Source organism: Pan paniscus, chromosome 2, assembly GCF_029289425.2.
Source record: "Pan paniscus chromosome 2, NHGRI_mPanPan1-v2.0_pri, whole genome shotgun sequence".
Lineage (NCBI taxonomy): Eukaryota > Metazoa > Chordata > Mammalia > Primates > Hominidae > Pan > Pan paniscus.
In genome coordinates, this window is record NC_085926.1 from 110,964,042 (window position 1) to 110,981,678 (window position 17,637).

Genomic DNA, 17,637 nt, shown 5'->3' on the forward strand with positions numbered 1-17,637 from the left:
GATGCAGCACTAAGTACTTTACCTGCATCATTGGGCTTAATCCTTATTGCCACCCCAGACACTAGGTCAGGGATTATAGGTAAAATCTCCAAATTTTATGATTAATTGGCAGCTAATTTTTTTAAAAAAATTACATGTATCAGCTAAAGTGTCTGCAAGCCAGATATAACCCATGGGCTGCCAAATTGCAGTCTCTGATGTTACAGAAAAGGCCAAAACTAGAGCCTTGAAAACATTTATAATTAGAGATCTCTTGGAGGCATTGCACTTTACAAAAACAGTGAAGAAAAGTAGGATGTAAATGCAATGCCACAAAGCCAAGTGATATGGTTTGGCTGTGTCCCCACCAAAATCTCATCTTGAATTCCCATGTGTTGTGGGAGGGACCTAGTAGGAGGCACTTGAATCATGGGGGCAGGTCTTTCCCATGCTGTTCTCATGATAGTGATTAAGTCTCACAAGATCTGATGGTTTTAAAAACAGGAGTTTCCTGCATAAGCTCTCTTCTCTTGTCTGCTGCCATGTGAGATGTGCCTTTCACCTTCCACCATTATTGTGAGGCCTTCCCAGTCACATAGAACTCTAAGTCCATTAAAACTCTTTCTTTTGTAAATTGCCCAATCTCAAGTATGTCTTTCTCAGAAGTGTGAAAACAGACTAATACAGCAAATTGGTACCAGAAGAGTGGGGCACTGCTGAAAAGATACCCAAAAATGTTGAACTGACTTTGGAGGGTAGCAGGTAGAGGTTGGAACAGTTTGGAGGGCTCAGAAGAAGACAGGAAAATGTGGGAAAGTTAGGAACATCCTAGAGACTTGTTGAATGGCTTTGGCCAAAATGCTGATAATGATACGGACAATGAAATCCAGGCTTAGGTGGTCTCAGATGGGGATGAGGATCTTGTTGGGAACTGGAGCAAAGGTGACTCTTGTTATGTTTTAACAAAGATACTGCCAGCATTTTGCCCCTGCCCTAGAGATGTGTGGAACTTTGAACTTGAGAGAGATGATTTAGGGTATCTGGTAGAAGAAATTTCTAAGCAGCAAAGTATTCAAGATGCGACTTGGGTGCTGTTAAAGGCATTCAGTTTTATAAGTGAAGCAGAGCACAAAAGTTGATAAAATTTGCAGCCTGACAGCGTCATAGAAAAAAAAAATCCCACTTTCTGAGGAGAAATTCAAGCCAGCTGCAGAAATTTGCCTAGGTAACAAGGAGCTGAATGTTAATCCCCAAGACAAGGTGGAAAATGTCTCCAGGGCATGTCAGAGGCCTTCACAGCAGCCCCTCCCATCACAGGCCTGGAGGGTTAGGAGAAAAAAATGGTTTTGTGGGCCAGGTCAGGAGTCCCCATGCTGTATGCAGCCTAGGGACTTGGTTCACTGAGTGCCAGCTGCTCCAGCCATGGCTGAAAGGGGCCAACATACAGCTCAGGCCATGGCTTCAGAGGGTGCAAGCCTCAAGCTGTGGCAGCTTCCATGTGGTGTTGAGCCTGCCAGTGCATGGAAGTCAAGAATGGGGGTTTGGGAACCTCTGCCTAGATTTCAGAGGATGTATAGTAATGCCTGGATGTCCAGGCAGAAGTTTGCTGCAGGGGCAGGACTCTCATGGAGAACCTCTGCTAGGGCAGTATGGAAGGGAAATGTGGGGTTGGAGCCCCCACACAGAGTCCCTACTGAGGCACTGCCTAGTGGAGCTGTGAGAAGAGGGCCACCATACTCCAGACCCCAGAATGGCAGATCCATTGACAGCTTGCACTCTGCCCCTGGAAAGGTCACAGACACTCAATGCCAGCTCATGAAAGCAGCCAGGAGGGTGGCTGTACCCTGCAAAGCCACAGGGGCAGAGCTACCCAAGACCATGGGGACCCTCCTCTTGCATCAGCATGACCTGGATGTGAGACATGGAATCAAAGGAGGTCATTTTGGAGCTTTAAGATTTGACTGCCCTGCTGGATTTTGGACTTGCATGGGGCCTGTAGCCCCTTTGTTTTGACCAATTTCTCCCATTTGGAATGACTGTATTTCACAATGCCTGTACTCCCATTGTATCTAGGAAGTAACTAACTTGCTTTTGATTTTACAGGCTCATAGGCAGAAGAGACTTGCCTTGTCTCTGATGTGACTTTAAACTGTGGACTTTTGAGTTAATGCTGAAATGAATCAAGACTTTGGGGAACTGTTGGGAAGGGATGATTGGTTTTGAAATGTGAGGATATGAGATTTGGGAGGGTCCAGGGGCAGAATGATATGGTTTGGCTGTGTCCCCATCCAAATCTCATCTTAAATTCCCACGTGTTGTGGGAGGTATTTGAACCATGGGGGCAGGTCTTTCCCATGCTGTTCTTGTGATAGTGAATAAATCTCATGAGATCTGATGGTTTTAAAAATGGGAGTTTCCCTGCACAAGCTCTCTTCTCTTGTCTGCAGCCATGTGAGATGTGCCTTTCACCTTCTACCATTATTATGAGACCTTCCCAGCCATGTGGAACTGTAAGTCCATTAAACCTCTTTCTTTTGTAAATTGCCCAGTTTCAGGTATGTCTTTATCAGCAGTGTGAAAATGGACTATTATACCAAGTAAAGAGGAGGTTTCAAGACAGGAAGAATCAAGATTAAATCATATGCAGAACAGTCTTAACCTAAGAATTAAGAAGCTTTGTGATTTGGTAACAAGAAGATCATCAGTGACCTTAAGATCTGAAAGAGAGTAAGTTTAACAAAGAAGTACAAGTGGAAACCAGATTGAAAGGGGCTGATCAGAGGTAACGGAGTCAACAAATGTAGACTTAGTCTTTCAAGAATGCTGACCTTGAAAGAATGGGAGAAATGAGACTGGTTTCATCCTTTCATGTTAAACTTGAAAGAGAGAGAGATGGGGCAACATCAGGAGCTATGAGGGATCAAGAAGATATTTAACAGGCCAGGCATGGTGGCTCATGGCTGTAATCCCAGCACTCTGGGAGGCCGAGGCAGGTGGATCACAAGGTCAACAGATCGAGACCATCCTGGACAACATGGTGAAACTCCGTCTCTACTAAAAATACAAAAATTAGCTGGGCATAGTGGCGCACACCTGTAGTCCCAGCTCCTCGGGAGGCTAAGGCAGGAGAATTGCTTGAACCCAGGAGGCAGAGGTTGCAGTTAGCCAAGATCGCACCACTGCACTCGAGCCTGGCGACAGAGTGAGACTCCATCTCAAAAGAAAAAAAAAGATATTTAATAATAAAGGGGAACACAGCATGTTTGTAGACAGAAAGAGGGAGAGCCAGAAGTTACTAGAATGAGGAAAAGCTAACTGGTCAGGCAGGATCCCAGAGGTACTAGAAGGAATGAGACAAAAAGCAGGTTTGCTTTTGAAAAGATTGATATTTCATCTCTGAGAGGTGAACAAAAAGGTTAAGAATTATTACAGACACAAGAAACATTTTGAGGAAGCAGGTTAACAAACACTTGTTAGTACCTACTTAGTGGCAAGTAGCTCGGCAGAGCTCAGGGAATGGCAGCTTGAATGAGGCAAGGTTCCTGCTCTCAGAAACCTTACCATCTGTGGACATTAAAGAAGTCCACACTGGACAATGGTAAATCAGGAGGTGAGCTGTCTGCAAAGGAAATGAGGATAGTTGGGGTGATGAGGAAACTAGGAAAGACCTAGCACAGTGTTCTGAACCCTGGCACCCATCAGAATACCCTGAAAAGACTTGTGAAAGTCTAGATCCCTATACACTGGAAAAGTCTGATTAAGCAGGCTTAAGCTCTATAGGCAATTTTAGGCTCTATAGGGAGTTCTGTCTGGCAACTACCTTAAAATCACTGGTTTAGAACCATCCCTGGGGAACAACTAGGGAAGAGCCAATTAAAGATAAGTAGGATAATTTTGTGAAGAATAAAAATAGCTAGATTTTATTATTGGGGATCTGTAAACATTTACCACTTGGACACTTTTTTCAAGAAATTATCAGCACCACAAAATGAATCATATAACCAGATATTCTCATATTATGTAATGGATAAACCTTTAGGAAAAGGTAGCATTCATGGTAAAGTAACAAAATGGGAGAGAAAAAGAAAAGAAATTACTGAACACCTTAAAACTACATAAACACATACTGGTTGGAAAAATATTTCTTCCAAATCACTGAATTTTCTCAAATAATATCCTTTGAACACATTCAGGTTTCCCCTATGTTGGTAGAAAAAAAAACTTTATTAGATGCTTACTTCCCCTTCTAGCTAGGATCCCTTCTCCTTTCTTTGCTGCCTAACTTCTAGAATGAGTGGTCTGTGCCCACAGCCTCAATTTCCTTCCCACCCACTCCCTCCTCAATAGCAGCAATCTCGCTGCTCCCACGTCTATCTACTCAAACTGCAATTTTCAAGGTCACCAGCCCTTTTATAGTCAAGCTTTTGGCCTCTTTTCAGTGCTGGTGTTCCTAAGTTGTTGATGGATTTTAACACAATTAACCACTTTCTTCTCCTTCTAAAACCCCTTTCCTAGCCTTCCCACTACACCCATACATTCCCTTCTCTGTCTCTTTTCCTATCTTCACTGCCTCCTCTCATATATTTTCTACAAGCTATCTTTCTCCTTGGGCATCGTAATGTCAGTATTCACCAAAGTCTCAGCTGCTTTTTCTCTTTACACTTTCTCTCCTCTTGCTCCTCAACCCCTTGAACTTCAACTAGATCTCTATACAGGTGATTTCCTCTTGTTTTCACCACTCCAGTCATAGTTTAGCTCCCTCTGTCCTTCATTAAGCCTGTTTGACCTGCCTGGAATGTTTATCCCTCAACTCTTCTTACCTCGCTGTTTCTGTTCATCTTCATCTTAAACATCACTTCCTTGGAGGAGCCTAACTTGATCCTCAAACCAGATTAGACTCACCAGTTACACATTTCTATGTCACCCTATATTTATCCTTATGCACTTGCGCATTGTTTAATTATTTGCAATAATTGATTTAATATCTATCTTTCCCACCAGATTTAAATTCCATGAGAGCAGGACCTATGTCTGTCTTGATCAAATGTCCACAGCATGAAGCACAGTGACTATACATGACAGACACTCTAAATTACTGGCTGACAGAATAACCCACCCACATTTTAGCTTTGACTTATTTTTCCTAAGCAAGAATCTCAAACATTTAGCTGAAATTTGTCCCCACTTGAATACTTGCTGTCATTTCAAGTGTATCACATCTAAAAGACATAGATTTTTCTCCCACACACTTGCCCCATCCCTTTCCCCTCTAATTTTTGTACTATGAAGGTGTTCAAAACTCAGCTCACACCCCAGAAAGCTGTTTGATATGATTAGCAATCCCACATCCACACTTGGGCTTTATTTGTCCCATGTATAAAATGAAAGATTTTTAATTTGAAGGTTCCTAAAGTACTTCCTTTGTGAAGGCTTTATACTTCTTAATAGTGTCATACATCTTCATTTCACAAATGAGGAAATTACTGTCAAAAGAAGTTAAGCAATTTCTAAAGATGAAACAGCTAGTGGTTAGAATTACATAACTGATCTTTAGACCCAACACAGAGTTATATTTGTATTTAGAAATTGGTATCTATTGGTATCTAAATTAGTGTCTAGAAATTTTACTAGAAATTATGGGAAAGAAGAACGAAATTTTACTGAGAAAAGTGAAATGTACCAAAACATTCAATGCATGGGTAACATTTAGAAAGCAAAAAAGCATAATAATATATTCAATCTTAACATCCAAGACAATATAACCAGTAAGTCAATATTAGTTGTAAAAATACAATAATATTTTAAAATATGTATATTTGAAGAAAGTTTCACTTCTTTATGGGCCAGTGAGTTTCCACAGGTAAGAACTATAAATTGTGGACAAAATATAAAAACAACTACCTGAGGTTACTGGAAAGTGGAGGAAGCAGAAAAATTCTTGAAGGGTGTCAATGCTTGGAAGAAGGAAATAGGGGATCAGAGTTGTGGGTGTAGGTTCCCATTATTTCCCCATTTTTACTGATGTTAGTCCCAGAGAGGGCTGCAGATGATACCACATTAGGCAGCTACTCTAATGGAAAGCCCACAGTTTTCTGAAGAACCAGCAGGCAGATTTTAGGGCAACTTTACTCTCTGAAAAGTGACAGAGTCAGAGTAAAAGAGTTCCAAATTCTGCATACACTCTACCCATATCTCTGATGACTCTAAACCACACATTGCAGGTCACAGTCAAAGCAGATTAGCTACCAGTAAAAGAACTCAGATTTGAGATGCTGTCCAAGGGGTAGAGTTTGCAGTTTGGGTCCAACCAAGTAAAATATCAACACAGCAATATAACAGAATCTGTGCAACATTCAAAACCCAAATAAAACTATTTAATTTACAAAGAACCAAGAAAATGTGGCCTATTCTTAGGAGAAAATACATTAAGGGAGACTAACAACTTCAAGTTGACCCGGACACTCGCATTCTCAGACAAGAGTCTTACAGCAACATTCAGCTATACTTAGTGACATAAAGAAATATATACTCACAATGAATGAATAAAAACACAGAAAAATCTCAGCAGAGAAAAAAAACTTTTAACAAATAAATGGAAATCTTAAAATTGAAAAATACAATATCTAAAATAATATATTAACTAGGGCTTTACAGAAGAATGAAGAGGAGAAAGGAAATTGTAATTGTCAGTGAACTTGAATATATAGCAATAGAAATTATTCAATCAAAAGAACAGAAAGACAAGATATTGGGGAAAATATGTATAAAAAGAGAACTAAGAACTAAGAGAACTCCTCACTAGCAGACCTACACTACTAGAAACAATAACAGAAATTATTCAGGATGAAAGAAAATAATACCAGGTAGAAACTTGGAAATTCAAGAAGGAATTAAGAGTATTAGAAATGACAACTAGAGTGGACATAGTATGTGCCACCAACAGTTGCCTTTGACTTTTTGTTCCTGCCACTAGGATCACTGTCAACAGACAGTCTTCAGTTTTCAGCCTCTCCAGGGATGACTTCAGTTACTTTGACCAAAGTCAGACCCTTTCCAGGGGAGCCCATATCCAATGACTGATTTAGATGGAGTTATAAAGGACCAGCCATTTTTATTCAATGCAGGGCCTCTCTAAGGCCAGTCTAGCTCCTGAGCTCCCTGTGGGGTCAGTGAGGGTGTCAGTTGGTTGAGATTGCAGGTAGACTTCTCCCTCTGCTCACAAGCATACTGTACACAAAACTCTATCTCAGAGTCTAATTTCCAAGAGAACCTGCAACAGCATCAATAACTCAAAGTAACAGACATTTTTGAAGAAAATTATTTCTTCAAAACTGGAAAAACTGGACAGGTACAGTGACTCACGCCTGTAATTCCAACACTTTGGGAGGCCAAGGCAGGAGGATTGCTTGAACCCAGGAGTTCAAGACCAGCCTGGGCAACATGGGAAAACCCTGTCTCTACAAAAAATACAAAAAAAAAAAATTAGCCTGGCGTGGTGGTGCACACCTGTAGTCCCAGCTACTTGGGAGTCTGAAACAGGAGGATAACCTGAGACTGGGAGGTCAAGGCTGCAGTAAGCCATGATTGCACCACTGCACTCCAGCCTGAGTGATAGATAGAGTAAGACCCTGTCTCAAAAAAGAAATAGAAAAACTTTTAGCCCTGCTTTAATCCTGGAACTTTTTGGTATTGCTTTCCTTAAAGATTTTGGTCCTAGAATGGGGTCTAGGCATATAAATTCTATGTAGAAAAACTCTGAAGTTGTTGCTTAGTGTTAATGCATGAACAATGTCATTTCTTCCTGGGGGGAAAAAGGGCTGATTGTGACTGTGTCTATTATATGAATTATATAAATCAGTGATATTTATTACCATTATTATTATTTAAAAAGTAATGATTGTTGACCTGATTCTTAGGGCCTACTAGCATCACATAGTCCAAAGCTATTTTATAACCACAGATCTGCTCCCAAATCCCAGTCAGCAATTGACAAATGTATGTGAGTGATAATAAGGCAGAAGAGGTAAAAATATGTTGATGGCTACTACATTTTTCAGACACAAGTGGTTTTTCAGACACAAATGGTTAATTTTTCAGACACAACATAAAATCAAACAACAACTGGGTCATTTTATTAACTAAACGCCATTAACTGAAATATTCATGACCTTATTGGGAGGAAATTTATCTACGGTAAACTCTCTCATTTGTTCCCATTACCTTATTGCCATCCTCAACCTACTAGCATCCCTCTATCTAATGTCTCATCTTAATCCTCAATTTCAGAAGAGTATCTCCTCCTACATGAGGTTAAGCACTCAATTGATACTCCACTTTGGCTCCCTTCCTGTCTCTTCTCAGATCTTCCTATCTTTTATAGACTGGAAAGAGATAAGTATGGTTCTTAGAGCCCAAATCCAAATATCTCTAGTGCTTATTCTATTGTTTTTGTCTGTATGTTTATTCTGTTCGTGGGATGGATCATCTACTTCATGAATGATTCACAAACACTAGAGTTTTCTATACAGTCATCCCTCAGTGTCCTTGGGGGATTAGTTCTAGGACCCCCAGAGATAGCAAAATTCAAGGATGCTCAAATCCCTAATATAAAATGGTGTAGTATTTCATATAACCTATGTACAATCTCTCACACACTTTCAATCATCTCTAGATTGCTATAAAACCTAATACAATGTAAATAATACATAAGTAGCTATTATATTGAATTATTTAGGAAATGACAAGAACAAAATCTGTACATGTTCAGTACTAATGAAATCATCTATTTTTTCCCTTTATATTTTCAACTGAAGTTGGTTGAATCCAGGGATGCAATACAGAGGGCTGACTGTATTTCCAAGTATCTGTAGGAATTTTCCTCCTACTTGTCCTCCCTTCCTATACTGAATTTACTATCTTCCTCCACAACGAAACTCCCTTCTCAGTCACATATATACCTCAGCGGCATCACAGAACTTTTTTCAAATGAGAACCCCAGGGCAGAAGCTCTTGACTCATGTTTCAAAATAAATATTTTACCTAGTGCCACCGCCACTCAATGGGACACTGTTACCACATTATTCTCCAAAAAATCCTACTTAATTATAAATTTTCCTGTTCACCAAAGAACAGGTGGTTCCTCATTGTCTACTGACTCATACCCAGGTTCTTTAATTTAGCTATTAAGGACCCCCAAAATCCAGCCTTATTTCCTACTATCATTTAACACACAACCTCTGTTCCTGCAAGCTACAGCTCTTTCTCTCTCTGAAGCACCTTGCATTTGCACATGCTACACATCCCATCCTTCCAATTCCTTTCTCTGCATTTCCCCATTTATCCAAACCTGTCATTCAAAGCCTAGCTCAAGACCCATCTCCGTAAAATCCTCCACAACTCCAACCCACTGTAATTTCTCCCTCCTTTAGATTTGTACTAGTTTCATATACAATTTCAAGATTTACTGATTTTAAATGTTCACCAATTGTTTCATCTTACCTTTGTCTTTCTAATTTAGATTACTAATAACTTTTAGGCACTATTCTACACACACACAGACATTAATAAGGACTTTTAATTAATTTATTAATTGCTTAAGCATGAACATTTAGAGAAAAACACACCTATAAATTATTATAACATGTAAATTCACAAATATGCAAACTAGAAAAGGAAGATAGGACTAAAGTTATTAATAAGGACAAAACCCTTCTTTTGCACAATTGTTTTGAATCTTTTTCCATTGTTTGCAAATCTGCCAAAGCTACCTTAGAGCCCTGTCTTGATTTTTATCTCCTCTTCTTGTTACTGCCTGTCCTCTAGTGGAAGACAACAATAAATGAATAAAAATTAGCCCAAAGAAGGAAAGAAGTGAAGGGTTCCTTTTTAGTAACTCATAATCACAAAATCAGTAACTTTTATAAAAGATGGAATAATTTTAATTGGAACACCAAAATATAATTTGAACACACACACAAAAATCTAGAAGACAATAGGGCTAAAAAAAAGGAGGAAGAAGTGGCACAGGGTACGGGGAGTGTCCAGGAAGGGGACCAGGTACAAGGTTGGGAATATAGCTCTGATGTACACAATTTAGGTTGTTTTTATTTTTCCCCTTAGGTTTTTTCTGGATAAATCTTGTTTACTAACTGCCAAGCTGCTTGAAGTTATAAGCAAATAAGTAGACAAAAAGAAAATAGGGAAACCAAATGAATACTATGTTTTACATTTAAGTCGTTAGCTCCCTTGTTCCTTTGTGAATTTACCTTGTACAAAGCGAGTTCTTTCTGTTTGGCAGTATTAATAACATAGCAGTTTTAGCAATAAAGACATAAAGTCATATTTCCCCAAGTGGTATGCTTCTCATTATTCTAAATCATGTCATGGTTAACCTATCACACCAAATCACTACATGTAAAGTAATATGCTTTTTTAAATCTTGATTTTAAACATTTAATAACTTTACAATAACATAAGCATAGACTTCATAGATCTGCTATATGTAGTCTTTCCTAGTTGTGTTCAGAAATAGTTTTAAAATTTAAACCTTTCAACCTTTAAAATTGAAAATTATAAATTATGTTTTAATCATTTTTTTTCCTTTTCCCAGGAGTAACAGTGCAATTTGACATAAACAGCTCCTTGCCTATCTGGCTGCCCCAGCCAAGCTGGGTCCTACACAAGTTGCTATAAGAGCTTTCTACAACAAGATCTGAACTACTGAAAGATTCAGATCACTTGACTTTTTAGGTGAGTAACAGTCTATTAAGGCTAAAACTAAGTATTGGCTTGACTTTTTTCACTGATCCTCTTCAGTGAAAAGCACAATGGTTAAATAATGAGGAAAATTGCCCACTCAAATGTTTAGTGGTGCTTACTGATGTATATCATTACTGATTGTGATTCTGGCACATACTAGTCATATCTAACCTTGGCCAAATCATTTCACCTCTCTACGCCTCCATTTCTACCTTTGTAAAATGGAGAGGTGTCTTCCATGTCTACTTCACTGGGTTGCTGTGCAGATCAAAGGGAAAAAAGCATGTGAAAATTCTCAATAGAAAAGTGCAGTCAAAGAGTATACTTATTTTGCATGTGTTCACTAGTAAGATTAACATGTGGAAAGAAGATTTTTTGCGGAAGATAAGCAGCATTTTAAAGTCATTCAGAAATGAGGAAAAATACCTTTTCTTCTTTCAATTATCAAATTATAACATTTAAAACCAACTACACTCTTCCCTTGCAGCTGCTCTGTCTACCAAAAGTGAAACCTGAAAACTCCCTCCCACACCAACTCCTACCAACCTTCTACAGTGAAACCAGGACACCCCCACAGTGGCCCAAGTTCTCTATAACTTCTATAGGAACCTAGATGTTGAAGAGTCTGTTCTCTAACTTGTAGTGTCTCTTACAGCCCACACATCTTGAAGATAAATACAGACATACATCACAGATGCACCACTGTAACTGTAGGCATATTATATTTTTGAAGTGCCTAATCATCGAAAGTGACAGAAAGCAATAAACTGTCTTAATCTATGCCACTGGCAATGTGGACCTAAATGAGTTAGCATTCTTATCTTAAAAAAACAAATTAAGAGAGAAGAGGCTGGGTGCAGTGGCTCATGCCTGTAATCCCAATGCTTTGGGAGTCTGAGGTGGGAGAATTGCTTGAAGCCAGGAGCTCAAGACCAGCATGGACAATACAGCAAGACTCTATCTCTACCAAAAATTTTAAAAATTAGCCAAGCATAGTGGCGCATATCTGTAGTCCTAGACACTCAGGAGGCTGAGTGGGAGGACTGCTTGAGACCTGGAGTTACAGGCTGCAGTGAGCTATGAGTGCACCACTGCACTCCAGCCTGGGCAACAGAGCAAGACCCTGTCTCAAAAAAGGGGGTTGGGGAAGAGAATAAGATAAAGAGAACCTAACTGACTTTGATTGCTGCTAGTATGTATTTGATTTATCCTGCCTTGTTCAAAAAAACAGGAGGAAATAAGGAAATGGGCAGTAAGACAAATTATAGAGATCTGTATATTGTAGTAGGATACAAAGTAAAACAAGCAAGACACCGGAAAAAAGGATAATAAAGTAAACTAGATATGGGAGTTACCCATATGTAGCAACCCCCTATATCTATTATTGCAATTGATTTGTATTGCCCCAGAAGAAAGACAAAAAATAAACTCAGGAAGAGCTGAGACCAGGTTTCTCACTGTTCTCCCAAAGAGAATTCAAACTTACCAGCCACTAAGAAGACAGTCAAAATCAACAGTAGCCCTAGGTTAGCAGTTCTCCAAGGGCAGTGCATTTCTGTTTTCTCTTTTTCTGCCCTTCACTCAGTACTTTTCCTCCACACAGGTACAGAAGGAACTGTGCGCATGGTGAGACCCTCTCTGGTCAACTTCTCGGTACAGGATCCTCTTACCCCATCAACAGTGGGGCACTCCCTTCCTTCTAGCCCCTTCCTTCACGTCTATGTGGTTTAGCCTGATTAGTAACTTGGACGAACAGAAGCTTTTCTCTGGAACTTGACACAGCAATAGATTTCCTGTATGAAGCCCTGAAGCAAAGACGGAGGAAGCAGATTGATTGAATTATCTCTCAGCTCATTGGTTCTCCTCTCACTTCTGCTGTACACAGACAAACTTTACAGTAAGGCATTGAACGTGTCCAAGATAAACAGATTTGTCTAAACTTGCACCAAAAAGTAAAACAGAATATTGATCTACTTTGGCCCATCCTTGTAAATTTCCCAATTATGATAACTTTTAGAGGCTTTCTCCAGGTTGAAGAGCTTTACGGCCTTAGTATTCGAGTCTGGAATACAATATGTTTTCTTGAAAATTGTTGTGTGAAATTCCTGTCTATAATGGGATTCAACACACAACCCTGTAAACATCATATGTGTATTAGTTTCCTATTGCTACTGTAATAAATTACCACAAACTCAGTGGCTTAACACAACACAACATTTATTATCTTACAGTTCTGGTGATCAGAAGTCTGAAATGGATCTTAGGGGACTAAAATCAAGGTGTTGGAAGGGCTGCACTCCATCTGGAGGCTCGGGCAGAATTTGCTCCCTGCCTTTTCCAGCAATTTGAGAATGCCTGCATTTCTTGGCTTGTAGCTACATCATTCGGACCTCTGGTCCACTGTCACATCTTCTCTGACTGTGACCCTTCTGCCTCCCTTTTATAAAGACCTTGTGATTATTTTTGGTCCACCCAAATAATCCAACATGATCTAATTTCAAGATCTTAATTTAATCACATCTGCAAAGTCCTTTTTGCCACACAAGGTAACATTCACAGGTTTCAGTAATTCGGACATAGGTATCTACCTTGTTGGGGGTGAGGGCATTCTGTTTATCAGAACTCAGTACTTATTGCCATTCAGTTTCACCTTTGGAGAATTAGACTGATCATTTTAACCAAATTACAAATAATCACCCATCTCTTAGTTGCCACACATCTGGAATTCAGACTCCCCCTCACCAAAAAAAAAAAAACAAAAAAAAAAACAAAAAAAACCTCTTCCTTACTGTTGCTAGTTACTATGCTTTTAAGTTATGTCTGAGAGAGGGAAAAATCTTCTATGTGCTGAGAATTTTCTACCCCAAGGCAAAACTGTACAGGAAGGGGAAGAAAACATTGCAAACAGGAAAAAGATTAAACAGTGTGCATTTTTTTTCTCAGTTAGCAGTTTCATCTTCCTTCTTGTCAAACATTATAAATATTTCCCCCCTTCCCCTTCTCAAGCTTTTTTTTCCAGTTAATTAATTTGATGAACACAGTGAAATCAGGTCCTTGAGGGCATGGAACACTTAAGGGTATGAGCTATGACAATGGGAAGACCAAAACAAAAATGTCTTCTCTTCTGTCTAATGTTTCACCAGGTGTCGGAAAATTAGTGAGAATACATCATTTAAAATACAGATAATATTCTGGTTTTCCACTACATAGAAGTTAAAGTTGGCTGGGAGTAGTGGCTCATGCCTGTAATCTTAGCACATTGGGAGGCCGAGGCGGGCAGATTGCCTGAGCTCAGGAGTTCGAGACCAGCCTGGGCAACATGACAAAACTCCAAACTCCATCTCTACTTAAAAAAAAAAAAAAAATTAGCCAGGTGTGATGGCACTCATCTGTAGTCCCAGCTACTTGGGAGGCTGAGGCATGAGAATCGCTTGAACCCAGGAGGCAGAGGTTGCAGTGAGCAGAGAGAAGTTAAAGTTAAAATTCACACTCGCTTAGGATACAGATAGACATAGGGTTAAGTCTCTGTTGTGCAATTACTAGTCCAGTGATACTGGGAAAGTTTCTTACTCAAGCCTGTATCTGTTTATATTATATTGACATTAGCTTTTTCTCATGTCATCAAAAATTCTTAGAGATCATTTATTTTAATATCTGCTCAATGACATAGCCAAAACTAAACCACAGAAGGGCTAAATGGCCTGTGGCCTCAAAACAACTTGTTGGCACAGCTGGGAATAAAATGTGTTATATTTCGTAGCCCTGTGTTCTTTTCACTCAACTCCTCTACTTTGAAATTTCAGGCAACAACTTTCATAGACACACTCCAGTGCACTCACCTGAGGTCAGACCACAATCTGCAATCAGCAGTTTAAGAATCAAGTGATGGGTATCAAAAACCATAAAATTCACTAAATAGATTTGGCAGGATGACAGTTTCTCTCCCTGGTCCCTCATCCTCTCCACACCCAAATCACTTGCCTGTAACCTCTCAACTCCCACCTTCTACCTTTTATGGACCATGAATGTTTAAAACAATAAAGGGACTAAAAGTTTGTTAACATAATCATCCACTAAAGACATGCCATGAAAGTCAGTATAATAAGAGTAAGATGTGTCTGGTAAATACACCTCTCTAAAAAATCTAAAGGCCCCAAATTCTCCCTGGTTGGGGCCCTTGGGCACAGGACCCAGGAAGCAAAGCAAAAGAGTGAAAAAGGATCAAGAAACAGGTGTCATTCAAACCAAAAACCCAAACCTTTTACTCTACCAGTTTTCCAATTCTCCTTCAATAATACCAGTTAAGAATCATAGCATAAGAGAAACAAACAGGACAATGTAATGCCAGTTAATGTTGTAGCCAAAACAAAAAGACAGAGAAACTTTAGTAAATTAGAACTACTTTAGGCCATAATGCCCCCAAACCAGCATGGCTGGTTTACTCAATTTATCAATTGCAATAAACTGAAAATTGATGTAATAACTATAAATGTTGTTGAAGTAAACTTCTTCCAATCAGGTGTATATCTTTCTCTCCAATGTCAGATTCAGACTTAGCCACACTGAAACCATTTAAGATGAAATGTTGCAGCCTTGCTCTTGGGATTCCTCCCCATTATGTAGAAGATTTGCATGGCTCTTGAATACTTACTGCAAAGATTCTATGGACTTTAACTCCTGACTTCTCGTTCCCGGGACCCTTTGTTCCCCAGTACCATTGCCGACTCATTCACCTCTTATATTTGAGTCTTGACTGCCGAGAACTTCAGCACCTGCCTGCCCTTCCTACCATAGCTGAATTTTCTGGATGTGCATTCTTGCAAAATGGGCCAATAACTACTTGCCTTGTCACTGTTACTTTTGGTGAACTCTCTGGCTTAGATATCTGGCCTGACTTACCCTTCTATACACTTGCATGTGTGCACACACAAACATAACACACACACACACGCTCACACAAATATACTAGCTAAACACTTAGTCCTAATTCCCTCAATCTACTCTGTCCTACTGCTAGCCAAGTGGTAACATGCCAATTTCACAGAGGTAAAAAGAACAATACCTAATAGTCTAAAGAATTTCAAGGGACTAAAACTCTACAGCACTCCACTCTTGTCTTTACTTCCTCTCTGCTCCCTTGTGCAATAACTACAGATCTGAATCTAATGAATTACCACAGAAATGCTATAATTCAACAAACAGTTGCATAAAAAGACTGCTTTCCTGGGCATATTCCATTTTCTATTTTCCAATTTACCTCTCTGTAACCTTCATTGACCCATGCTCTCAAGACTCATCTGAAATCCTGTGTCTTCCTCCATGGACAATCATTAAATAGACTAAACAGTAACTTAAAAGAGCCTCAAAAAATGCATACTTCTATTTTTATACCTACTATTATATTGATTTTTCTTGAAAATTTTTACTCCTAATATATGGTTGATCTACGTCAATGTATAAAAAGTCTTCTTAAAAAGTTAGAAAAAAATATCATATTGGAATTAATGATTATTTTTTCATTATAATTTTACAGATTATACAAAAAGGAAAATTGAGAAATAGATGTTTGAAAATCAAATGTGTGCAGTATCAAAATAAGCAAAATCAGAGTAGAGAAATTAGTAATCACATTTTATATTTAGCTAAATATCAACTGTAAATCTCACTGGTCAGATCCATAGCAAATATTTGTCAAGCCCTAAGCTTAACACCCTGATCTTGTTCTAAGCAGTTTATAAATATTACCTAATTTAATTATCGCAACAATCCTATATAGTAAATACCATTGAAGAAACTCAAAGCAGAGAGGTTATGTAAATTGTCAAAAGCCACACAGCTGATAAGTGATAGAAACAGGATTCAAGCCCAAGAAATCTCACTCCAAAGTCTACTTCTTAAGCTATGTGGCTAATTAGTCTCTGCTTTACTATCTACTTTTTTGAAGGTGGTAACTCTGTTTTGTCTCCAACACATCTCCCAGGTTCCTAACCCCTACTGACTCTATTTATGTACTAATTCACTCTTTCTTCCTTACCTTCTCAAAATTGGTCTGTTTTGTTTAAATAAATAAGCAAACCCTGTGCTGTTTCTAATCGTCTATTTGCATTAAGATTACTCTCTGCTGCCCCCTGGAGATAATTTGGTGAAATCAATGCTAAGATTTTTGTAAATTTATCTAGCAAATTCAAAAATAGCTTCACATTAAGATTTTGATCACAAAGTATGCTAACATGCCTAAACGTTATACATTTAATTTACATCTTTTGGAAACTGCTGCAACATAACAAATGACTATCTGATGGATAGTACAGATATTATACCTTGAAGAAATGTTGCTGAAAAAAACAAAAATGAATCTTTTGAGTTGCCAGGATGGTTTAATAAAACTACAGTGCTGCCAGGCATGGTGGCTCATGCCTGTAATCCCAACATTTTGGGAAGCTGAGGCAGGAGGATCACTTGAGCTCAGGAGTTTGAGACGAGCCTGGGCAACATAGTGAGAGCCCATCTCTATAAAATTTAAAAATTGTTTTAAAAGCAGCAGTGTAAAGAAATGGATAAATGGATGGATGGATGGATGGATGGATGGATGGATGGATGGATGGACAGAAGGTAGATTCCCTATCTCACTGCATGAAAATTTGCAAAGATTGCCACCTTTGGGTACCCTGGAATGCAAACTCCAAGAGGGAGTTTAATGTGAAGAATTGTTATTATATTAAGGAGTAACCTCAGATCATCACTTGGGGATAAGAAGGAACAGAAACTGATGTGGGTATAGGGAATCACACTATATGGTAGGCCCACACCAGAATCAGCTAGCCCTATGGGGAGCTATAGAGCTGAAACTGCCCCTTAGAGTTGTCCTCTGTTGTCCTGAAATGGGCAGAACTTTACACT

General features: G+C 39.0%; 1 protein-coding gene across 1 annotated transcript in view; it reads right to left on the reverse strand.

The window, feature by feature from the left end:
* Positions 1 to 12,542, reverse strand: part of LOC100976052 (cell surface glycoprotein CD200 receptor 1) — a 59,321-nt gene extending 46,779 nt beyond the window's left edge. Inside the window, exon 1 of the mRNA XM_003825098.6 lies at positions 12,224 to 12,542. Within this exon, the coding sequence (XP_003825146.1) occupies positions 12,224 to 12,290 (67 nt within the window). The 5' untranslated portion in view covers positions 12,291 to 12,542. The remainder of the gene's footprint in view (positions 1 to 12,223) is intronic.
* Positions 12,543 to 17,637: the final 5,095 nt, after the last annotated feature.